This window comes from Thamnophis sirtalis, unplaced genomic scaffold (assembly GCF_051295495.1).
Source record: "Thamnophis sirtalis isolate CommonGarterSnake01/CBP01778 unplaced genomic scaffold, rThaSir2_p1.2 scaffold_9, whole genome shotgun sequence".
In the NCBI taxonomy this organism is placed as follows: domain Eukaryota; kingdom Metazoa; phylum Chordata; class Lepidosauria; order Squamata; family Natricidae; genus Thamnophis; species Thamnophis sirtalis.
Window position 1 is genome coordinate 58,615,161 of NW_028261389.1, and position 27,094 is coordinate 58,642,254.

At 37.5% G+C, this 27,094-nt stretch overlaps 1 protein-coding gene across 4 annotated transcripts in view; it reads right to left on the reverse strand.

The window, feature by feature from the left end:
* The window catches only part of TSPAN12 (tetraspanin 12), a 71,454-nt gene that overhangs the window by 17,549 nt on the left and 26,811 nt on the right, over positions 1-27,094 (reverse strand). For all 4 annotated transcript variants that reach the window (XM_087723648.1, XM_087723651.1, XM_087723649.1 and 1 more), the window contains one exon: positions 7,441-7,515. In XM_087723648.1, the coding sequence (XP_087579774.1) occupies positions 7,441-7,515 (75 nt within the window). The remainder of the gene's footprint in view (positions 1-7,440; positions 7,516-27,094) is intronic.

Here is a 27,094-nt window from a genome sequence, read left to right on the forward strand (position 1 = left end):
CATCCGTAGGCACGGGATTAGATACCATCAATACGCGGACGATACTCAATTGTATCTGTCCGCCCCGTGCCAAATCAATGAAGCGGTTGACGTAATGGACCGGGGGCTTGAAGCCGTCATGGACTGGATGAGGATTAACAAGCTTGTGCTCAACCCAGAAAAGACCGAGTGGCTGTTGTGTTTCCCTCCCAAAAATTTGGCCACTAATCCAACACTCAGGCTGGGGGGTCAAATTTTACACCCCTCAGAGAGGGTTCGCAACTTGGGAGTCCTCCTGGATCCACAGCTGTCATTCGACCATCATATAGCGGCTGTGACCAGGGGGGCATTCGCCCAGGTACGCCTGGTGCGCCAGTTGCGACCCTACCTGAACCGGGAGGCCCTCACAACAGTCACTCGGGCCCTCGTGATTTCTAGGCTGGAATACTGCAACGTGCTCTACATGGGGCTGCCCTTGAGGTGCATCCGGCGACTTCAGCTAGTGCAGAACGCAGCCGCGCGAGTGATCGCGGGTGCACCCCGATTCACCCGCATTACACCTATCCTCCGCGAGCTGCGCTGGCTACCTGTCGATCTCCGGATGCGCTTCAAGGTGCTACTGATCACCCATAAAGCCCTACATGGCAGTGGATCTGGATACTTGAGAGACCGCCTTCTGCCAATTACCTCCCTACGACCTATAAGATCTCATAGGTTAGGCCTCCTCCGTACTCCATCGGCCAGCCAGTGTCGGCTGGCAACTACAAGGAGGAGGGCCTTCTCAGCAGCGGCCCCGACCCTTTGGAACGAGCTCCCCGTAGAGATTCGTACCCTCTCCACCGTCCAGGCCTTCCGCACAGCCTTGAAGAACTGGCTCGCCCGTCAGGCCTGGGGATAAGGACCATTACCCCGCCCGAATGTTGTATGCATGTTGCTTATTATTTTATTATGTGTTGTCGTCTTAGTGTTGTATTCCCCCCTCCCTGGTTTTCTGTGAGCCGCCCTGAGTCCCCTCAGGGAAAAGGGCGGCCTACAAATAAAATCAATTCTAATTCTAATTCTAATTCTATATATGTGTATATATGTGTATATATGTGTATATATGTGTATATATGTGTGTATATATGTGTGTGTGTGTGTATATATATATATATATACACACACACACACACACACACACACACATACAGTATACATATACATACACACACACACACTTTTAGAGTAAAGAAAATAGCATACTGCAACAAATTATCTAGAGATTCCAGAATAAATATAACTTTGCATGATTTTTCTATTATCATTCTATTTTGTATCAAGCAAATACAAATATTTCTGGATTTCCAAAAATGCCCAGGCCTAACCTTAAACCAGCATGTTTTTCATGTCGCCATCCGTTTCCTCCCATGCTAATACATGGAATATACTGAATGTAAAAATGCATTCTACATGAAAAATATCATTTATCAAATAAGGAACAAATCAGTCCTTTTCTCCACTCCCCTGCCCTGCCTTTTAAAAAAGGCTCATAGAATCCTAGGGCTGGAAGGGACCTTGGGGTCTTCTAGTCCAAACCCTTGCCACAACCCAGAAGTCCTTACACCATCCCTGCCTTAAAAAAACCTCTCCTTTAGGCAGTCAAGTTTCCAGTAAATTGACATAAAATTGTTACACAATATAGATAGGTTTTGGCCAGTTATCTTGTTTAGATTCAATTCTTTCACTAGTAAAACTAATACTGAAAAAGTAATGTTCTTTCCAATATTGACTTAACGTCTCTGCTATGAATAGCAACCACGGTGAATGAAGCAGCACATTTTCCCAGTTAGACATTTTATATTATCTCCTACAAAAAAAATGAGCAAGTTCAGTTTTGTTATAATAGGAAACAAGGTTTTCCTGTGATGATGACAAACTGTAGTAAAGCCACCCTACCTCAACCCTCTTCCTCCCTTATCTTTCCTCTTCTTTTTTAAGTGTCATGAGAAATAGCAGGAACTTTTATTGTTTTCTGGATCTGAGGAATCCAGGTCAATATTAGCAATGGAGATTAAATCTGGATTTAAAAATCAGTTTGAGCCTGATTTCTTCTTTATAACAAATAATTTAATTGATACAAGAAATAAAAAGATGTAGTAACTTCTAAATCAGAGGTGGGGAACTTGTGGCCCTCAAGATATAGCTGGATTCTATGTAAATCACTCATGATTGTTAACCATGTTGATCAAGACTGATAAAAACTAGTTCCAATATATCTGGTGCACCGTATTTTCCTGACCCATATTTAAACTATGAACCACAATCTGGAAACAAATGGCAAATGTATTTCCTGAAATGATACAATTTACTCAGTGCTTGAGTAGAAGACTTTCTGAGATTCTCAGTTATGTCTATTGATAGAAGAAAGGTAGTGGATAAAAGATAAAGGTAAAGGTTCCCCTTGCACATATGTACTAGTCGTTCCCAACTCTAGGGGACGGTGCTCATCCCAGTTTCAAAGCCAAATAGCCAGTGCTGTCCAAAAACATCTCCGTAGTCATGTGGCCAGCATGGAACACTGTTACCTTCCCACCAAAAGTGGTTCCTATTTTTCTACTTGCATTTTTACATGCTTTCAAACTGCTAGGTTGGCAGAAGCTGGGACAAGTAATGGGAGTTTACTCTGTTACACTGCACTAGGGATTCGAACCGTCAAATTGCCGATCTTTCTAATCGACAAACTCAGTGTCTTAGCCAATGAACTACCGTGTTCCATATCTTCCATAGTAGATATGTTCACACAAATTGCAACAGGATGTTGAGTTCAAGTTTCATTTCCCTACCTTAATAAAATACCAAATCAGTGTATAAAAAATTAATTAGAAGAAAAAGTTACAAATATTTTTACAAGTATTACACATATATCTATGTTGTACAATGAATTCAAATCAAGCCAAGGTGTTTTACAAGAATTAAAAAAATCAAAGCAATAAAAATAACTCTGCCAAAAATCTGCAACGGTGGAATATAAAAACAATAACAGTATAAAAAAAAAGCAAACAAGACATTGTATCACCAGTAATTACATAATATTTATTTAGACTAGAATCTCCCAAACTAGTGTCCTGTAGATGTGGTAGATTTCTGAAATTTTCAGTTTCAGTTCATCTGACGGATGGAGAAAGTTATCACAACAGTTTACAATTAGTATACTGAATACAGAATACTATATATACAGAACAAAGTTTATATATGTAAGGTGTCAAAGACAAACTGTTGTCTTTTACAACAGATGGAGACAATGAAGGTATGTAAGTAAAATATAATATAAGTAGAAAGAAAAATACTAATATAAGGAGGTATTTACATAAAACCATATCAATGGGAAAACATACAAAGTGTGCTTGAAACAACAAATGTCTGCAGAGTAAGCAAAAATAAACAAATATAGAAAATGCAAAGTTACAGAATGTATGGAGATAGGTAATACAAAACGTTATCTCATATTTGAATCTGCTTTTCCTTTAAATATTGAAAATTATTGAAAGGACTAAAATGATGATTAATGCCACAAGTGAAGACAGAACCACAATAAAACAATAAAACCAAATGTTCTATCTTAGTTTTAATTTTGTCCCCTGAAGAATCTTGTACTCAAGAGGATAGAATTCCATTTACAGAATGGATAGTTCTGCAAATTACTCTTTTTTTTCCAATCATTCAAGCAAAAGTTTGCATTGATTTTTTAAATGTACTTCATTTGATTTAAATGAAAATTTGAATCCAGGTGCAATGACAGACCAGGCCCACTAACATTACTGTTAATAATTTATATCACTTGAAATTGCTCATACAAGTATACAAAAAAATACATCGTTAATTTATAAAGTAACAGCAATGAGTAATAGAAACACCTATCCTAATATCAGACAATAAAACAGTAAAAAAATAGGAATTAACCACAATATCTGTTTTCAAAAGACAGGTAAGGTAAAAAAAAAGTTAAGAAATCCCTGCAGATTTTACTCTGCTAGTCATTGACAACTATAGGGGGTGGTTCTCATCTCCATTTCAAAACCCTTGAGCCAGAGCTGTCCAAAGACTTTTTCTTGGTGATGTGGCCAGCATGACATCATGTGACACGTCACATGTTCAAAAGATAGGGTGGTCCCAAAACAATTATTCCGCATATACAAGTATCTTGAGTAGTAAAAGGATCGGGATCAAAATCAGCCAAATTTTCCTTGAAGAAATAGTCTGTGCCTTCTACAAGTATTGCCACCACAAAGCCCTTCTCCAGACTATCACATTTGAGCCATACCCACTGATGGAACCATGTTCTACAGCTGAATTTAAAACCACCAGTACCTTCAACATTCTTGGGGGAGGAGTACTTTTGAAGACAAGACAGTTTTATATAATTAACTAAATTCCATTGAGTATAAGGCCGACTACATCTTGATCAAAGTTACTGCAAACAAAATATTTCAAATCAATATTTAAATTAGAAAAAATATATTGATTGGTTTAATTATTATAGAATTTATAAACTTGATTTAAAAAGTTTTGTTTTCACAGGAACTACATTTGAACTGGACATTAATTTATGTTCTGGAGATGACCACTTGATTGGTGAGGTATATAAAATGTTACTCAAGATGAATCTGGAAGATGAATATGTGAAAGATGGTATGGTAAAGTGGGCAAAAAAATTGGGTATAACATAACGATAGATAAATGGGAGAATGTATGGAGTATTGGACTAAAATTTGCATTAAATTATAGCTTGAAACAATTATTTCAAAACATACCAGTAATAGGCGAGTGAATTCCAGTAATAGATTTTGCAACCTACTGACAACATTTTATAGATATGCCGAATGGGAGAAAATAGAATCCAGATAGTAATTGCTAGAGAGCACCAAATAAAAGAGAAATGTACAGGCCTGTCATCCAGAGAAAGAAGGGCTATTATCATCCTTCAACCCCTGGATCTTGCTGAGTCTTCTTCTTGTAGGCATTCATCTACCCAGCTAGAGTAAGATCCGCTGGGCAGGCTCTTTCTTCAACTAACCATTCTAAAGAAATGTCCATTCCTTGTGAACATTTTCAACTTGTACCTTGGCCAGAAGCCTCAATTCTCTCAAAGCATTTCTCCATCAAACTCTCAGAGGACGACAGCAGAACTCATGGGGTGAATGAAACACATGTAGCTATGGTTCCATTTTTATTCTGACATTTAGGGAAAGTAATATTTTTAACTGTAGTTATATTTAGAATGATAGCCTCTCGGTGGAATGCATTGATAGTAGGGGAATGTATTGTGATGAAAAATATATTAGCATGTCATTTCAGATGAAAAAATGTCCAGAAATTCCTTTAGTTCCAGAAGAAAAAAAGAAAGGAAGGAAGAACGAAGGAAGAGGTCAGGAGGGAGGAAGGAAAGAAAGAAGAGGGGGACAGGAGGGATGGAAAAAGGAAGGAAGAGGGGGCAGGAGGGAGGGAGGAAGAGTGAGTGAGTGAGTGAGTGAGTGAGTGAGTGAAGGAAGGAAGGAAGGAAGGAAGAAGGAGGGAGGGAGGAAGGAAGATGACTGCTGCTGTTTGATATATTTTAGCAACTCTGCACAAAGCTCTTTTCATTCTCTTCATAAATAAGTATCCAATGGAAAAAGAAGACAGGAGAATTCAACAGCTAGCACAATAACATGCCAGTTTGTTTTCTTCATTCTAATTATACTTTTCCTCTGCAAGAATGAATCACTTTTCTAGCTTGAAAAGGGAAAGGACAGAATTGCTTCTTTAACACAGCTGCGGTTTTAGCACAAACTTCTATATTTACAGAATAAAAATCATCCATTCAAAAATGTGGTTGCCTACATTTCTGAATGTGTAATGCAACACAGTATTAAGCTGCTCAAAGGAATAGAAGTCTTGCTCGAACTTTAATAAATAATTCTAAATATATCGAGTAAGGGTTTTTTAAAGGTATGATTTTAAGATTTTTGCATTTCAACGAGTAGGATGGCTGTTTTTCTGCAGCCACATGGATGGTTTTCTGAAAATAAACTTTAATGAACACACCAGGGTTTACAGCTCAGTCAATATGTATTTATTGCACACTTTTATTTGTCAAATTAATACCCTATCTTCTTTCCAGGAGCTCAGTGCATTGTAAATAGCACTATGTCTTCTCATTTTCCCTCAACAGTGAGTTGGATTGGGCTGTGAAAGAGCACCTATCCAAAGCCACCCAGTGAGTTTCCCAGGGCTGAGGGGGATTTTAAAATGGGTCTTCTCAATCTTAGTCCAACAACAGTCACAACACCATAGTATAATTCTCATACTGGAGACCGATACTATTTTGCTAGCTATGACTCCAATAGGACCCAATAGCAAATATTATCTGGATTAACTGAGTGCCTGGTCATTTTCTACAGACTATTAGATTCAACTTCTTCGGAGCATTGGAAGAAGAGGCAATGATTTCAAAGTATGTGGTTTCCACACACAACTCACTTTGACAAATATGGAAAGTGCTACTGAAACAGATGACATTTTCAAACCCAAAGAATTTTTGAAAAATATGCAAAACTGGATTGATCAGTTTATATAATTAGGTAGACAGTAATAAAGCTTTTAACTGGTACATGGTGAATATTTTGCTCTTCTCTATCATATGGGAACAAGATAAAGCCAACTGCAAACTATGACTTAGTCAGAAAAAAAGTTTTATTAATATACTAACTCAATTTACTCAACTTGATTACAAATTCTCTAAATACATGAATTAGGTCCATATTTTTAAAAAATGATTTACTGCTACAGCATGAATATTATGATCTGATATGATTAATATAATAATTCAATATAATAACACAAAAATTCTCTTTTATCTAAACTAGGACTAGCTAGATTTTTTTAATGTGGAACCAAAACTTCCTATTTATGTAGTAAGGCACCTAAGAACAATCCCAAGTGGATCACATTAAAATTCCAAGTAACTTGCATAGAAGTTACTTTTATGCGTGACCCGACAATTGCACGATACATATGCATGCCGACAAAATAGCGCCGATTAAAATGTGACGTCAAAATCACGATGACAAAAGCGCGATGACAAGCACAATAAAATCGAAAAAATTACTGTTAGGGTTAGGGTTAAATAAAATCAAAAAAATTACTGTTACTGTTTGATTAGCGAATTAGTTCAATGTGACCGCACACCATTTAAATGTCATCGCGCATTTGTCGGCGCGCATTTGTCGGCACCCTATTGTCAAAAATCAATTAGTGATTTTGATAGCGCTCATTTGTCCATCACAGTTTTGTTGGCACGCATATGTCTATCGCGCATTTGTCGGTGAACCACTTTTATGTTCAATAAGGCATCATGCATGTGAAGGAAGAAATTATATCAAGATTTGAATATTGAAAAGAATCAGAGTTTCTAAACATGATCAATTTTCCTAATCACATACTCACTGTAATTTCCTGTTCATAGGTCCAAACACCACAGGCCAGTTCAATGCAGAATATCACGAGCAAACTTCCAAAATACTGCAGAACAAAAAAAAAAGCATCCAATTTTTAAATTATTTTAAACCAAAGCCAGTCTCAGAAGGGTGTCTTCCAGCCATACAATCCCAAAAGGAAAGAAATGTGTAGCTCCTTTAAACTAAAGCACAAAGTGGCTAAATCAGCAAGCATGATTTTGAGTATTTTAACAACCTAAAACAGTAATCTAAATTTTGGGCTGCATTATTGAGCAAAACTAGTTGGGTTTTAATTTCCTGAATGTCCTTTTTTGTTGTGGTTGTAGAAAACTGGCCTTGTCTACATTTAGAAGCTAAGAAGGGTTAGCCTTGGCTAAGCCATGAATGAGAGATTTCCACAGAAGAGGAGCTGGAGATTAGACTGCAATTTCTTTTTTTAACTTGAACAAAAGAAACAACCAGACAATTTTGAAAGGGGAAGACTGCATGAGAGAGGTCCTTATAGTCAACAAGAGTGGAGTCTGTCTCAAAAGTATATTGATTCTTTACTTTAATAGCAGCCTAATGAAAAAATGGAGGAGGGGAAGTGGAATAGCACTAAGGAAATATGTACTAGAGATGGTGTGCAATGATTCCAATGAAAATTCTTTCTAATTCCACTTATTTATTAATTTTTCACATTTCTGAATTGCCCATCTCTTTCAGAGATGGACTCTGGGCAATGTACAATTAAATGTCAGCATACAAAAACTATATATAAAAATTAAAATGTTAGAATTCAAATTTCAAAATAAAGCAATTTTAAAATGGAGGCAATAATAATTAAGCCCTGTTAAAAAGAACAATTGAAAAGGCGAAGAAGGGAGGGCACCAGCCCAGTCCATGGCTATGTGCTCCTTAGCTCCCTAGGCGAAGCCACAAAGCCATGTTTCTTCACATTTTCCTCCAACTCAGTGTTTCTTAACCTTGGCAACTTTTAAGATATGTGTACTTCAATTCTCAGAATTTCCCAACCAGCTACGCAAATAGCAGGTCTGGGGGTAGCCTCACAACCATTTTGGCCCTGGCAAATCTAATCCTGTTATCAACCACATTACAAGACTGCTGTTTATCAGCAACCATCCAATTTGTCCATTTCTAGTTTGGCTTCAGACTGGACAAATGAAAATAGTCAAAAAGCTACTTCAAGCCCCTGAAATTTTGCAAGCAAACAAATAATTTTTGCAGAACGTGAAAAGATAATTATGCAGTAACAATTCTAACTAAGATAATCTTGATTTCTAAAATGTAAGATGATATCCATAAAAATTAGAGACTTCATTCCATGTGTATAACGGACGCATCAAAGAATTATCCTATGTCTCATACAACATGGGAAAAATGAATTTATTTATTTATTTAGCAAAAATATTCGCTATTCAGGTGACTCTGATCAGCTTCAAAATTACATCAAGCTCCAGATGTTACTTGCACAAGGCCATGTAAAAAAACAAATACTGCTAGTATTTGTGGTATACAGTTTATACCACTCATTTCAACCTGGCAATATGGCTCAAGGGATTATGTTTTTTTCTCCCACGGATCCTTGTATGAACTTTGAATTTCTAACACAGACAAGTAAAATTGGCTGGTCTGTTGAATTACTCTGAAATGAAGTCCAGTGAAATTAACGAACAGAGGTGAACTCAATGATGCAAAAAATCAGCTCTTCTGCTAAATTAATCAAGCTGCAAAGATGTTTATGGAACTGTAGCAACACTTGTCACCAAGAAGGTAATTACAATGAATAAAGTTGAACGATAGCAGTAGACTTATATACCGCTTCATAGGCCTTCCAGGCCTCTCTAAGCGGTTTACAGAGAGTCAGCATATTGCCCCCAACAATCTGGGTCCTCATTTTACCCACCTCAGAAGGATGGAAGGCTGAGTCAACCCTGAGCCGGTGAGATTTGAACCACTGACCTGCTGATCTAGCAGTAGCCTGCAGTGCTGCATTTAACCACTTGGCCACCTTGGAACGAGAACTTGGCAGGAAGTGGTAGTATTGTTTTAGATAGTATGTGTAACAACCTGCCTCAGCTAACTTCTCAAGAAAGCATGGCTCTTGAAATGGTAGCAGTTCAAAAGGAAACCTTATTGAGAGAAAGTGGTTGCAGAGAAGTCAGGTGGAATCTGAAAAGCCTGCGCAAAAAACATCAAGCTACTTTTTCCTCTTCAAACTCCACCCAATCCCCTAGGTGTGTTGAGAAACTCCGAGACATTAACTTGATAATAGTTCACTCTCAGGGCACTGTGACCTTGGGTAAGCTGGCTCAGGCTGGGAAGAAACCCATCCTTCCAGCCCCTCCCTAAATCTTAAGAGCCGAGGTGGCACAGTGGTTAAATGCAGCACTGCAGGCTACTTCAGCTGACTACAGTTCTGCAGTTCGGCTGTTCAAATCTCACCGGCTCAGGGTTGACTTAGCCTTCCATCCTTCCGAGGTGGGTAAAATGAGGACCATATTGAGGGCAATATGCTGACTCTGTAAACCGCTTAGAAAGGGCTGAAAGCCCTATGAAGCGGTATATAAGTCTAAGTGCTATTGCTGTTGCTATCTCCCACGTTACAGCAAGCAAAAGCATGCAAAGAACATCTACCCCCCACCCCCCAGTAATGGCAGCATTCCATTGGGGACCTGATACCATTACTATGTAAACTGCATCAATGGGATAAAGTGCAAAGTGAAAAGATTGATGCAATTAGCAGCTCAACTGCTGTATACTATACTCAAAAGTACACATTCCTTCTTCTAGTAATCTTATGCTAGTGTGATAGTCAGTATTATTATTCATATCACAGAGAGTGGTTTATTTAAGGCCATCTTGTGAGTTAATGAGATTGAACCAAGAGGCCTGTGTCTTACAATACCAAATTGTCATTATACTGTCTCAACTTTTTAAAAGTCAGCCTAAGCTATGTGATGATTAGGTCAAGTTCCAGGATAGACATAAGAAATTATTTCTGTTAGCTTCCAACTGAAGGGAAATTGAGCTGAAAAACTTCAATACTACATATTCTTTAAGTTTCTTATTTTTAAGTCCAAACTCCAGAAGACATACATAGAATTTTAGAGAGGTATACTGCCCTCTACCCCCATTAATTAACAATAGAAGGAAGACTACAATAACAAAGACCAAATTCTAATAGAAAGAGCCTTAACTTGCATAAAATCTTGAGTGCACTAGAAGCAAGCTCCAGTAAATATAGGTATTCCTCAACTTATGGCAATTGAGCCCAAAATTTCTGCTGCTAAGTGAGACATTAGTTTTGCCCCATTTTACGACCTTTCTTGCCACAATTGTTAAGTGAACTACTGCAATTGTTAAGTTAGTAACATGATTATTAGTTGAATCTGGCTTCCCCATTGACTTTACGTGGCATACCACAACATTCCAGGACACTGCAACCATCATAAATTCATGCCAGGTGGCAAATATCTGAATTTTGATCACATGGCCATTGAGATACCCAATGGTTGCAAGTATGAAAAATGATCATAAGTCACTTTTTTCAGTTGCTGTTGTATCTTTGAATAGTCATTAAACAAACTGTTGTAAGTCAGGGACTACCTATATTATTTAATGAATTTTGAACAGCAAGTTCAAGTAAATATATTGTAGTGGTTTAAAGGGCATGTAGACTATTTGATGACTATGGACTGATCTGTTTTTCCTGATTTCCATGGTGTGAAAATGCCCTACAATCAATGCTGGGATTCAAATAATTTAACAACCGGTTCTTTGCTCTAATGATTTCTTCCAAAAACCAGTTCACCAAACTGCTCAGAAAGTTAACAACCGGTTCTCCTGAAGTGGTGTGAACTGGCTGAATCCCACCATTGCCTAAAATCATTTAGCATCTTCAATCCATCCCTAACCCACCACCATCAGCATCTTCTTGTTCCAATTCAAAAGCAGTGCCTTTCAGCTTCCTCTCACCTGATACCCTCTGAAGTGCATCAACCCAAAATGATTGTATCAAGCTGCTGTGGGCAACCTAAGAGGATTCCTGGTCACTGGATTTTAAGACCATCTTTCTTTTGGCAGTGACAGAGTCAGGGCTTTTCCACAGTGATAAAAAGCCCTCTCTTTCTCACCATACTTGCCAACCCATGGCTAGCAGCAGTAGTGGGGAATGAAGAATGAGAAGGTCTTTTGGGCACCAGTTCTCATGGCACCAAAATGACCTGCTTCCCCAGTGTTGAAAAGCCAATTTTCCCACTTCCATTCCCACAAGGTTTGACTTGCTCTTCAGTCCACATTTGCCCATCCTTCCATCTTAGAACTGCTTTTGTATACAAATATCTAGGAGTCTTCTGGAATACAGGTCTATGGTAGGGCTGCTGGCTACAGATCCAGTTCCACACCATTTCCCTTGTTAAGAGGAAGGAATAGGGGTCAGCTGCTTTGATTCCACAACTCCAAATCCAATTCCATGTGTTCTCCATCAGAGAAAGTATTGGAAAAGATCCCTGGGTCTTCTGCTGCCACTTATTGGAACCCTAGGAAACATTTTTAACCCCACTTTCCTCCTTCTTCCATCTCTTATGACAAGAGAATTGCCAAGAGATAATGTGGTTTGACAGTGTAATCAGCACTTCTTAAGGTCGCGGGCTGTTCTGGATGACACTACTTTACTGTTGCTTTGGGGAAAAGCCACGTTAAGACAGCTTTGGCTGCAGGTCCTCAGAGTAAGGCACTATAGGAACCAGACTGGCTGCCAAAGCTCTGAGAAAAGAAACCATATGGTGATGTTGGCAAGGAAAACATAGGCATTTGGGAAAGGTTTTTTTTTCAATGCTACTTTGATCAGTTGGGTAAAACTGCCTTTGTTTATATTTTCTCTCCTATTTCCTGATTTAATGGTGGCTACATTTTTTTTGTATATTCATCTATTCCTACTATAGCTTAATTCTACCTTAGTATACAAGTATGCTTATTAAAATAAGTTATAGGGAGGTGCTATGGAGTATTGGAAGATGGGCATGTACCATAAGCAGGTACTAAAGAGAGGAGAGCTGGGGGTGTGTGAATCGCAGAGTCATGGATGGGCGCTGAGAACAGGCGCTAAGGAATGCAAGAAAATGTGCAGGTATCATGGGAGAACAGGCACTAATGAGCAGGATCCCATGGGGGATGGCCAAGTGCAGATAGGACTAGAGGCCAAGGACTGATGAAAAAATATTAGAGTAGGAGCAACTTCCAACTTCCTGTCAGCTTCTCCACTGACTTTGCTTCTGAGAAACCAGTCAGGAATGTTCAAAATAACTATCACATGATCATGTCTCGCTGCAACATTATAATTGTGTGCCGTGACCATGGGGACATTGTGATGCTGTGAACTCTGAGGATCCATCACAAATTCCCCTCATTTTTCACCGTGGCAACTTTGAACTGTTGCCTAACAAGTGGTTGTAACTTGAGGACTACCTGTACTCTTCTATACATGAATAGAACAAAGCTAAACAAATTTACAGCAAAGAATTTGTCCTATTGAGACAGTCCTTCTGAGCACACCAATGGAATTAATGTATTGCTCAAAACAAATGGGAGAACAGACTAAACCTTTCCCCCGGCAGATAAACTGAACTAACTCAAAGATTACAACTAGCCATCAGTCAGAAAAAAGCAATACGGGAGCAAAATCATTATATATTCAAGATCAGCTTAGGAGAATTGTTTGCAGTAAATGGAGGAAACATAATCATTTTTAAAGGTTTTTCACCCTCAAAAAATACAATCTTCCCTAAAGTAAACATTTTTAGTTTTTCCGCTTTTCTGTCATTGTTAACAGCATTACCAGAAATTAATTTCCCTGGGCACATCTTCCACTTTATTATTCCTTTTTTATTTCATTGATCAGTGATCAACATGCAAGCAGTATGTCTTATAGGCTGACTTCACAATAACATATGAGGCAATCAAGCAAAAAACACTTTGCTTATGGAATGTGAAAAAACACATTCCATAAGCAAAAATTCAGTGATTTCTTTTGTGTTTAATATATTGGCTGATGTGATTCATAGCTAAATGAGAGAAGAAAACAAGATCCTTCATTTTGGTGGTTTTGTGCCTTATAGGAAGTCTGCATAAAGTTGATGAAGAACAAGACAAAGAAGCCTTGGGCAATTTCCACTGTGAGACTATCTTAGTCAAGAACTTTGTGCTATTATGAAGTGATCTAAGAGTTTTTAGACACTTGTTTGTTGAATTATCCCTGGAAAAACAATCTTATTCACAAGAAGTTCTGCATGGTGGTAGGAGCTATATTTCATTATTTTTTTCTTTCTTTCTTTCTTTCCCCTCCCTCCCTCCCTCCCTCCCTCCCTCCCTTCCTTCCTCCATTTTCAAAATAAGAAAATTTATCATAACAAATAAGTCATATCTCAAAGCCAATTATGTTCTTATCTCCAACCTACATGGCTACAAACAAAGAACAAAAATGGAGGTTGCCTTCTCTTTTTTTTACCCACAATCCCTAGAGACAGTATTATTCAGTCACATCAGTGTGATTTCTAGGACTATACCAAATTAATTGGTATAGTCCATTAATTAAAGGAATAAAAATCTCAAAAGCATCAACTATATTTAGTATATGTTATTGCCTCAAAACCTTTCAACTAATTTTCCTCCAAATAAAAATAATAGATTGAGATTAGATTGTCTTGCCCATAGGCAAATCCTAGAATCCTTGGAGCATCTGTGTGAGGGGAAAAAGATGAAATGAAAAATCACATGCTTATGGCTTGGCGGTGATGAATTAATGAAGGGTTTTGCCATCATATTCATGCATTATTGACCTGCAACTGTTCAACCAAGAAGAGAGAAGATCTGCATAAGAATGAAATGTCGGCAATAGGTTTATTGACTGAAATTAATTTGCTTGTGTTGCAAAACCTCTCAGGATAGATTGGGGCATGTACAGGTAATCCTCCCATAGCAACTACCCATTCAAACTTACAACAGTTGATTGAAAAAAATTCTGGACAATCCTTGAAGTTACAGCTATCACAGAGTCCCTGAAGTTAAGTGATTGTGATTTGGGTGCTTGGCAACTGGTGCACCATTATAATGGTCAGTATCCCATGGTCATCTGATCATAATTTGCAACCTTCCCTGCCAATTCCAAAAAGTGAAGGCAATGGGAAGCTAGCAGGAAGTTGCAAGGCATGATCATATGATGTAATGGTTAATGACAATGCACAAGTCACTTAATGACTGGAACCAAAACTGCTGTTGCAAGTCAGCATGGTCCTGTGGTTTTTGCTTAGCAACAGAGATCCCAGTCGCAATTATATTCATTAGCAAAGGACTACCTGTGTATTATTCTCATGTATAGGGTAAATAAGAAACTTGCAAGATACAGAAGTTAGGAATGATGCGAGTGTATTCTATGCAATATGTGTACAAATTTCTATCAGCAAAATTTCCATTTTCTAGAACAAATAAATAAATAATGGGCTTTCTCCAAAGGGGATGAGAGTGCAAGGATAAGATATCTATGTTGTTCAGAATTGCTGAAAGATTCACTATCACTTATACCTTTGGTCATACTAGGTGACACTGAGAGTTGTAGTTTAGCAAACTATATACGAAGGGACTATCATTCTCATGCTATTCTAATTTAAATATAAAGCACATACTTAGGCACACATTCTTAAGATAAAGTACTCTTTACCATTAATATTTGTGTGAAGAGGGACAATTTTGGTATAGTCATTAAGGTGCCAGGGTAGAAAACCAGGAGACTGGGAGGTCTAGTCTGCCTGGCTAGGTGATTTTGGACCAGTCACACTCTCTCAGTCATGATGTCAGACTTGGGTGACAAGCCAGTTTGGTCAATTCCTGGGTCAACATTTGTTTATCTTTGGAGGGCTTTGGAGGATATAAGAGCACAATTGGAATATATTGTATATCTAAGAAATATAAAGGGGAAAAGGTCTCCAGGGGGTGGGGGGTGCACTGTAATATATGGGGTTTTCCCTTTTTCTTTTGTCTTTCTTTTTTTTATTCAGTTGTATATGTACTGTCTGTATTATTTGTGTTAATTTTTTTTAAAAAAAACACTTGTTCATCTGAAAAAAATATGGATTTTGCACTTGTGAGAAAAACACTGGAAAGAAAAAAATGTACGAAGAAAGCCAGTTTAGAATTATAGTTACAGGTACTGGGATAGAAGTCAGCAGACTGTGAGTTCTACTTCTATCTTAGACTTACGTATGTGGTCCTCAGGGGCCAAGTAAAGCATCCCTGGCCTGCTCTCTAGTTGCCATAGGAAAGGGCGAGTTGGAAACTGATGAAATGGCAGGGCAGCAAAAGATAGGTGCACATTCCAGACATATCCAGGGCGGCGGGGGAACCGGGTCATGATTGGGGCCATAAATTATGTGGGGTCAGAGTTGGCTTCACTTGGGAACATGCCAACATGAAGCTCCTAATAAATAACTGGATTTATTTTGAAGCTTGGCTCGAGGCTCATGATTTAATTAGGGCATCCGTGGGAACCTTAACACCAAGATTTCTTGAAAGGCAGGCACACACACACACACACACACAGACACAGACACCATACAAATCCTATTCACTTTTACATTTTTACCCCATCCCTTTCCTTTCTCTCTCATATTTGTTTGCCCTATTTCTCTCAGTACTCCTGAATGAACTGCTTTGATACCACAGCATGGATGATGACCTCCCTGTCAATGGTTGCTGTAGCTACTTAGCTATCAAAAAAGTGACGGGGTTATGGCCTCAGCTCAGAAAGGCATGAAACACCTTGAGTTTGTCTACGAGTGCCCACAGTTTCTAAAGAAAGGAAGAAGCTTAGAACTACTGACTAAAGAATTCTCCGCATTGTCTTCCATCGTCATACTTGCAGTTTATAAAGATAAGGACATGTTTGTTTATTATAATTTTTAGTCCAACGGACCAAGCTGGGAATGTCTATTTTTCAAATACTTGCATTTATATAGTTAATATACACAGGAGTCAGACATTAGCAAATAAACATAAAGGTTTAATGAAGTATTAAAATCCCTAGTAGCAGATTTTTAAAATAATCCAAGGAGAACCAAACAAGTTAATTGGACAAGAAATGTTAATACTGGGTGAACTAGAAAAAAGCCAGAAGAAAATGAGAATGGATTGGAGTGACTACATTCCTAGGGTGTTCAACAACAACCTAAAACATATTTGTGGATATTGCACATGCTTTTTATAAACTCGGTAACAAAGATTTCAAGGACTAGAGATGATGTGATGATGATGATGATAAGAATGAATAATTCAATTTGGATTCTGTTTTCACATTGCAATGCAATGAGATTTTAGTTCAGTGATTAGAGATGCACAGAATAAAATCTTTAGAGAAATAAAGATAAAATAAAGAAGAGAAATAAAATAAAAAACTGACATATATAATATGCAAAACATTCCCAAATTTTTAAAAACATGACATACAGACATTTCCCACCAGTTAACAGATTACTTTTAGCACACCATTCTTAAAAATTATTTACTTCCAACACGAATTTGAAAAGTTGAGCCAAAAACCTCCCAACAGCCCTGCTTTTGTAGCCTAAGATTACTATTACTCCAAAGTAATTAAAATCTAATAAAGCCTACGAAACTGCACACAAATCCCTCTGAAAGATACTGTTTTTAGAGTTTGCTTAAAATAATTGGAATTTGAATTCTTGAGTGCCAAATCAAAATCTGGTCCCTTTTGGATGTGTCTGATGAAATGTTTTCCCAAACTGGGGAGGGAGGAGGAGTCATCCAGAAAAGAAATTAATGTCACCGGATCCTTCAAAGTAAAGTTTGTTCCACAACAGATAAGCTGTGAATGAAATTGCAATCTTAGGTCAACAAGAGAAATGTAGCTTTTCTCTTCAGGGAAATCAGTACCGAACTACATGGTTCACTCATCCTGGAATTATTTCTTAAGATTTATGATGTGCACAGATACTAACAGGTTGTTTATTTACAAAATGTCTTTTTTAAAAGTAAAGGTTATTTTACAAAATGTATATTTTTCACAAGAGTATGGTGCTCCTTTGCCTGCCTTATATATAAACTATATACTTTATTATTTTCCAAGTTAATATGTTTTTTACTTTTTAAATTTTATTTTAGATTCTTTTTAACCTGCCTTTATCATTTTTATAAATAAAAATGTTTTATAAACAGGCAGCGAACATACATAGTACTCTTTCTTCCTCCTAATTTCCTCACAAGTTGGGTTGGGTTAAGGAAGAATAACTGTTACTCAACCAACCATGCCTAATTCCAAGTATTTATCCATATATTCTTGCATAATTGAACAGAAATTAAACATCTTTTCATCTGTCTCAAATATAAAGTGTCTAGTCAGAAATACTTTTGTAAGCAAAGAGAGATTGCTAAAACAACGCCAATTCTCCTATCTACTCAACAGGGTTTCCTAGAAAGTTATTTAGTATTAGGGTTCTCTGAGGACCCCAAGGCAATTCATTCTAGAATTTATGGCATGAAAAAAAAATCATTTCACATGCAAGCCTTATCTGCAAGATACACAAATCTCTGGATTTTATCTGACACACTCACATATTTGGCTGTTTGCACATCTAATCTTAAGAGAGCCTAAAAAGTAATACAGGAACACATTTATTGCACATTTTTGGCTTGGCTTGCTACAAAAGCAAGTCAATTTACAGATTCACTGAACGATGTTAAAATAAAAATCTTTCATCTTTTTATTATTTGCCAAACATTTATTTTTCACCCATTTTCCTAATAAAGGCTATTATTGAAGAGATCTGTATCATCAGGTCCGAGATAGGTTCCTAACAGGTTTTTCTAAGGTGCTGAGACTTTGGAAAGAGTGCAGAGAAGAGCAACTAAGATGATTAGGGGCCTGGAGACTAAAAATAGGAAGAAGAGTAGTGGGAATTGGGTATGGCTAATCTTCAGAAAAGAAAGACTGGAGCGATATGATAGCAGTGTTCCAATATTTGAGAGGCTGCCACAAAGAAAAGAGGATCAACCTATTTTCCAAAGCATCCGAAGGCAAGACCAAAAACAATGGATGGAAACTAATCACGGAGAGAAGCAACCTAGAACTAAGGAGAAACTGCCTAACAGTGAGAACAATAAACCTTAAATAAATTTAATTAATAAATAAATAGCTCGCCTTCCAAAATTGTGGGCGCTTCATCAGTGAAGGCTTTTAAGAGACTGGACAGCCACTTGTCTGAAATAGTAAAGGGCAGGGGTGTCAAACTCAATTTCACTGAGGACTGCCTCAGCGTTGTGTTTGACCTCGGGAGGTGGGGGGGGTGACCAGCTATACGTCACTCATGTCAGGGGTGCCTGTGGTGGCCCAAGAGCTCTGCCAGCAAAAATTGACTGTTTCCAGGGTGACCCTGAGGGTCAGATCTAAGTACCCCATGGGCCGGATCCGGCCCCCAACCATGAAGTTTGACACCCCTGGAATAGGGTTTTTTGCTTGAACAGGGATTTGGACCAAAATACCTCCAAGGTTCCCTTCCAATTCTATTATTCTGTATTCTGTTGGGTACAACAAAACCCTAGTTTCTTATGTCACTTTTAAGAAAAACTCCAATAAGACTTTCACAGTTTTTAATCACACAATGACACTTATTTTTATTGCCTAATTAAAATGTTAAAAATATCAAGAGCACATAACAATGTGGAAATTACTATAGAACACATTCAAAGCTTAATCCGAGCCCTGCTCAACACTGCAGTATAAGCAAATGGCTACAGAAAGATTATGACTATAATATGAAAAATGTCATTTTCCATTCCACTGAAGAATACAGACCATTTCTGTATCTAAAACAAGCCAACGTGGTCAGAAATATGGATTCCATCAAGTTAAGGCTTTTGCCTTTTTTTTAAATACTGTATCAGTTGGAGCTGTGTATAGTTTATCTGTCCATCTTTGGAAACAGTTCACCTCTTTTTCCATTCTAACTTGTACTCAGTTCAGTGTAATAATTGGAAAAAGGGCCTTTATTATCTAAGTCTAGTATGGCAAAAATAAACACAAAAAAGGCACTAGCACTTCTGCTTTTACCCAACAGGACGAAATCGGTAGGACGATTAGGTCAGGATGAAATTTATTTTTATTAGATTTTTCTCGTGTCTTTATTACTTTATAAGTAACTCAAGGTGGCAAACATTCCTAATATTCCTTCCTCCTTCTGATTTCCTCACAACAACAACTCTATGAAATGGGTTGGGCTCAAAGTCACCCATACAGCTTTCAGGCCTAAGATAGAACTATAACTTATAGCGGGGATGGAGAACCTATGGCATGCGCAACGGAAGGCGTTGCCCTGTCAGTTTCAGCCTTTTTTTTTTAGGCCATTTTTTACCCTCCCCAGGCTCCATAGTAAACAGCCCCCCCCCCCCGAGGCTTCAGGAGCTTCCCTGAAGACTCCAGAGCACACACACACAAAAAAAGGCCCTACAGGCAAACCAGAAGTTCAGGAATGGTTTTAGCCCTTCAGAGCCTTCGGGGGCCTTCCGGAGGCTTCCCTGAAGGCTCTGGAGGATGAAAAACGACCCTACAAGCAAACCTACAAGTCACTTCCGGTTTGTCCGTAAGGCTGTTTTTAGTCCTCCAGAGCCTTCAGGAGACTTCCCCCGCAATTTGCATGACCCCCAGTACACCTGCCTGATCAAGGGGAAGAAGGGGGCAAAGTCCTCATGGTTACGACCGCGGGGAGCCAGCTAGAGCCAGGTGGAACCTGATTGGTTGAGACCCGCCGGAAGATTGTTTAACTGATTAGCTGCGCTTTTGACAGCCGTCGTATAAATAACTGTCAAATGGGCACCCGCTGTTCTGTTACTGTTAGTTACTGTTAAATAAAGGATTGTTGATTGCACAGCTGCCTCAGAGTTATTCTGTCTCAGAATACACAAGAGTCATGCACGCATGTGCACTGGAGATCATGCAGATTGCATTATGGGTGTGGCATGCCCGCGCACGACCCGCCTGCGCTCACCTCGCTTTTGGCACGTGAGCCAAAAATGATTCGCCATCACTGACATAGTTTCCTGGTTTCTAGGCCAGCACCTTTAAGCACTACACCGAACTGATTGCAAAACATCACTGAAAACTGATGGAAATTTTTAGACATATTTCTTTAAAATCTGTTTTTTTTTAAAGATTTGCAATAACCCTTATTGCCATAAGAGTGTTATTTATTGAGACTGAATCCATTTAAAGATGCATAAAAACAGTTGTTTGTATGTAATACACATGGCAAATTTCAGAGAAATGTAGTGAAGGCTAAACAATCATGATAACTACTGGAAGTGGGGATAGATATAGAAGTAAAAACTTGGTACTTTCCTTAGAAGAGAGCAATTATGAAGGCTAGTTAAAATCACTCACAAATCATCATCACAGAAATAGCAAGAATGAGAGACAAGAAGCCATAGAATTGAATGAAAGGTAGAAAAATTACTTTAAAAGAGCTTTATCGGTACAATACAAAAAGACTACCTATATTAGATTAATCAAATCACAGAAAAAGACTAAGAAATTAGTAATGATATTCATGTGATTGTCTCACTTTACTGTGCAGGATTTCATGCTATTATCAGAACATTGCTGCTATATAATAGAAAACAGTTATCGCTGTCTATAATGTTCAATATTCAGAAAAATAGATTGTTCTGAGATGAGCTAATCTTGAAAGATCCATCCATGACCATATTCTCATTGAATTAAATGGAAGCTTAATCACTCGCTGAAGCTTGAAGGGCTGATCCCCACCAACACGGATAGCATATTTTATTCTCTGAGATTTTAATGTTCTACTGAAATGCCATTATCTTAAACACCAGAATATTTTAGTGGGGGAAAACAAACAACACAAAATTGTCCCTGTAAAAGAAGGTAATTACCATTATTACCCTGCTTATCCCATTTGCTTTTATTTTTAGATCTGCTAAAAATAATAAAAAGGAAAGCAGAACAATAAACCTGGTTCTTTGCACTACTCGATTTCATAGCAATCGTGAAATTAATTCACAGATGTTCATAAAGCTTAACACTGCAGAAATGAAGAAATTATTAATTATGTGGTCAGCAATTTAAACTATACTTCACTGTACTGCTTCAGCACATTCTCCTATTAAATCAACAAGGCTTATGCTAAAAAATTCATTAAACAGACAAAACATTAGTGGTTCCGACTTAATGCATTTTGCAAAGGCTTATGGAAAAGACAGTTCAGAGAAAAGAAAAGAGGGAAAAAAAACTTTTAAATAGACTCCCCAAAGCTATTGCTCAGATATTTATACTCCTCAACAATTTCCTTGCTCAACACATGGCTTCCTTAGAGAAAAAGATCTTTTAATAACAATTATGACATAAAACTTTTTTTTACGTTGAGTATATCCTAAATTTCAATAATTAGGCCAGGTTTGCAGTAAGCCATTTTCTTAACCAGCTAATTGCTTTACTGATCTCCTGGTCATTTTGAACAATATTAGATGGCAGACAGAAACATCCAAGCATGCAACCTCAAAAAAAAAATGGATTAGTTTTAAATTGGGACATTCGCGGAAGGTTATGTGGAAATTTTTCTTCTTGAAGTCTTGGAAAATGTGTTTTAAAGCACTATGTTTTGGAGGCTATACATCCTTCCCTCCCTTTCTTCCTTTTTTTGGGTGGTGGTGGTGGTGGTCCCTCACAGCTTTAGTTTCGTAGATTTAAGGAAGCACAAAACAAAGATAACCCAGTACCATACATGTTGACTATATTTCCATAAACATCACAAGTATCTGATCAAGCATTCCAGTAAAGCATTTCACATCTACAGCCTCCAAAGTATTAGATCCCCATTTTAATGTCACATATTTCACAAGAATTGACAGTTGGAGAAAGTAACAATGTTAGGCCCTGCCTGACAATCCTGGGGACTATGGCTCCATTAAATTAGGAGCTAACCAGATTTCCAATGGACTATAATATCTCTGCAATTTTATCCTCCCCTTTCCTCGTTGTTTTCATTTTCAAGATGGGATGACAATTAGTAAGTCTCTAGAAGGAAACCCACTATCATAATTGTCCTCAATTCCACATACCCTCCCACAAAACAAGCTGAAATCACATCCATTCAAATTCTGCGGCAAAAAAAATCCAAATTATCGCAGCATGATTTCACATTATTTGGTGTAGGAACTAAACAGTATGGAAATAGGAGAGATTTGCCTTTTGGTTCAATACCTTTCCTTATTTATAAAGTAAAATCCAAAGAATAATCATAGCACTAAATGTCATTTTGCCCCCAGATTTCATCTGTGTGATCTCATATTCTCGGGGTTGTGTGTAATGCATTGTCTCCCAAGAGTCAATCCAGGACAATGTGAGAAATCCAAACTGTTTCATGTTTTCCTAATGTCCATCATTGTTGCAGGGCTTACTGAAGGAAATTGTCTAATTGGTAAGATGCAGCATTGATTACAAAAGAAGATAAATGATATCACTACTATAACCATATTTTCATGCAGAATTAGAATTAGGCTTGTCTCATCTCATTGCTGTGTCATTTATTTCTGGGCAAGCAGGAGTATTTTTGAAAAACAAAACAATGAAAGAACTCTAGTCTGATTTCAGCTCCATATTATAAAGTGTGCTAGGAGAATATTGGCTTGGTGGCTAGTGGTTCCCTCTCACAACAATAGAGATTTCAAGGTAGGTGGACATTAAGGCATTCACAGATTCAACTCAAACTGTTTATCAGAAGCTGGAAAGTGGAAATTAGGAGAGTGTGGCTAAGGCATTGTAAAAATATGGTAAACCATCACAGGCCACAGATAAGAAATTGAACAGAAGTGTTTTCATTCATCTGATGCAGCATCAACCCTCTTTAGGAGATTCATAGCATCAGGCTATTGAGTGTCTCCTATATTTTCACCTATTATTCAACTAACAAGATAAAAAGCTTACTATCAGCTAGGAAATAATTAACATGTAAGAACAAATCAAATACTTGAACACAGTCACCTAATCTTCACTTAAATGCAGAACAAAATACTTACCGTTAGTGACAAGCTATAAAAGAACTAAAATCTTACACAATTAAGAGCAACCTCATAAAGAAGATGGCACTTCTTTTAAGCAATATACTTCCATACATATAGGAAGTTCAAGGAAGCATAATGATATATCTCAAGCCGAATGTTATATAATCTAGGCAGATAATTGTGGCCACTTTCTTCTATATGTCCAGGTCAGCTTTCATTTGTGTTGCTTATGCTCAGTTAGCCAGCTTATTTTCATTTAATGCAGCCAATTGATACAGATGCACCCATCTTGCATTTTAACCATATGGAAGCCTTCTCATTTTAAAACTCTCTGCTCCGATAGCTGTCAAATAAGTGTAAATAGGGCAGTAACGGATAATAAATGTGTGAGCCTCCAATGGTATGAGGTTGGCTAAACATGTCAGTTCAGTTTAGATATATCTTGTATTAAACCAAAAGGCTTCCATCTGAGTTATATTTTATCTCCAGATAGCATTTGTGAGTAAGAGAAGACAAAGTGAAGACAACGATGACGTTAGAAAGAAAACTAAGAGAATACAGGAACCCCAATGTCATTTTATTGTATATAAATTGTATATAATTTTATATAAGTAAAATTTGAAATGTATGTTCTTCTAGTGGAATCCCAGCATGACTCTTGCAATGTATCACATAAAAATACTAGAATAGGAATATGAAATTTGCAGAAATCAAGAGCACATGGTCAACCAAATGTCCATTAGTTATTTTAAATCAGGGATGTCAAACTCATGTTGTCACAGCGTCATCACATGATGTATTGTGACTTTTCCCCCTTCGTTAAACTGGGCAAAGCGTGGTTAGCACATGACGCATTCGGGCCACTGGCCGTGAGTTTGACAGCCATGAGTTTGTTTTAGATTACTTACTATTCCTGTAACAGGTTTACTTCAATACACGTAGGAAATATCAACTAATCTGGTGCCATGAGTGTCTCTTTACTAGCAAACAGATTTCCTCTCTGTCTTACATTAGTCACTTTTTACTGAAAACATTGGAATTGCTATATTATGAAGCAAAGACTCAACATACAGCATTCAATTATGTAGTCACCATTGAACAACCACAACTGGGACTGGCAATTCAGTTACTACCAGAAGTGTTTAGTTTATTAACTCTGTTTGTTGCAAGGTGGTTGCAAAGTATGTGAATGGCAGTCACATGACCATGGGACATTGCAACAGTCATAAATGTGTGCCTGTTATGAAGGACATGACTGCTAGATGCTGTGACTGCTATAAAGATTTATTGCAGAGTTCTTTTAGTAAAAAAATTTGAATAGTTGCAGTATGAGGCAGTTAGCAAGCATACTTCAAACTATGACTCCTAGCCTTCTATTTATACAAAAAAAGAAGAAAATAAATAAAGTTTTTGCATGACATATGATTGTCATACAGAGGAAAAGGGAAATCATAAGTTGGATACTAGCACATTGGGAAAATATATCAGCTTGCCTTTTAATAATTGTTTTATATTTTATGATGGGTATATTTTCTTTTCTTTTTTTAAAATCATAGTAGATATTCTATTAACAGCATCAGCAATGTGATTTCAACATTCAAAAATATTCCCATTATAATGTTGCAGACTTCAAATATAATACACTGGACTAGTAAAGGCAACAGATTTTTCCACTGTAAACAATCATTTCTTAAATGAAGAAATGATTGTTTATAGTCTTAGCTCTTAACTTCTTCTTTACTTCCTCTTTTACCATTTCGAGTGCTAAGGGAGATACAAAGTTCTCACTATTTCTCTTCTGGTGGCGTCAACCATTGATGTTGTTGTAGTGTGTCTTTAATTTTCTCTCTCCACCTTCTTCTGGGTCTGCCTTGTGTTCTTTGAGCTTCTCCTCTTACCCTTCAGAATTTTTCTTGAAGTATCTTCCTTCATTTTCCCAATGTTTCCAACAATACATATAACTTTCAAGTTACAATCATTCATTCAACAACCATTCAACGTTATGAAAGGGCTGAACAAATGACACTTATACAGTCCTTGTAATTCCCACTGTCCCACTATCCCTGCAGTCATGTGACTCTGAACCAGGTGCTGAGGGCCTGCCTTGCAATTATAATGTTGTAGCAAATGGCAGTCATCAAAGGGAAGCTGTCAGGAAATCATAAGTTGTGATCGCGTTAGATCCTTGCTTAACTCACATCGTCCTTTCTTAACAATGGCAACTGGGACTGCTCGCTGTGGTTAAGCAATGGGAATTCTGGTGCTAATTGCCGTCATAACCCAAGGATTACTATATCTTCTCCCCCCCCCTTCTCTTGTCCATAGTTTATCACTTTTTTATCACTGAAATTAATATTAGTCAATGACTGTAACAGAATGCAAAAATGACCTTGCGTAAAGGGCGGAAGAGCTAATGCCGAGGAAACAATCAGACAAGAGAAATAGGAGTCCGTGGTTGTTTAAAAGTCAAAGAAAGAAACTTAGGAAGGGCTCATCCTAATGGATCAAACAGTTAAAAGTGAAGGCAGGAGGTTTGTGCCTTCAGACTTGCAAGGTTTTGTTGACATAGTCTTACAATATAGTAGAATTTGTTCATCATGTTCTATATGGTTTATCAGAAGGCTTCAGTAGGTCAGAGAACACTGTTTTATACCTGATATGATATGCTTTGTATTATGACTGGGATATTTTAATTTTAATCAAAATACTATCTTTTAAAGAAAAATCTGAAAGTCGTTTATTTCCCATTGAGTTAAATGAGAAGGATTGAACTTTGCAGTAAATTCAATTTAATAGGTGCCCTAATCCCTCAGTTCTAAAAACAAACAAACCCAGAAATGAAAATAAAAGGGGCAGAAAAGTCTTACTATTTCATTGTGTTTTCTTTATCCTTCAGTTCATCTGGTTTTACCATAAGCTCATCCTCTGAGCCACTACAATTTCTTTATTAGTGTGATGAATGAATTATTGATTCCTGTTTGTGCATCTCCACATTACAACTGTAAACAGCTTATTTAACAATTAGTCAAGAAATGTAGTGTATTTAAGAAAAGATCATTTATTTTTTGCTTATCAGTTGAGCCAGCAAAGGCTGGCTTTCTGGCTCCTAGGAGTGAAATATTGTTGGTTAAGAGCTTCAGGAATGTCTAGGCTTGATTTAATGAAGTTTGATTACTCTACACACAGTACATGTGTTTACTTCCAGATTGTGTTAAAGAGCAATTGCTAGAATTTTTTTCCTTCACTGGCATTTCAAATAAACAAAAGAAAACAAAATAGAAAGGACTACACTCAATTGGCTCATTTTGTTTTTGTTTTTTTTCACTGCCCTACAAAAATACTATAGAACAAAACATTATTCTGAGACTTTCAAAGGCAGAAAAACCCACTGGCTTAAAAATTTTGAAGGGCTTGTTATAGAAGGGATTGGATTCTGATTGCTGCAGAATTGTGTGGAACTATGTCTTCCCATGATTTGAAAACTACTTTTGTTAATACAGCTTAAAATTGTCTTTGTCTTCTTTTTCTTCTTTTTTTGCAGCCAGCAAACCCTGCTG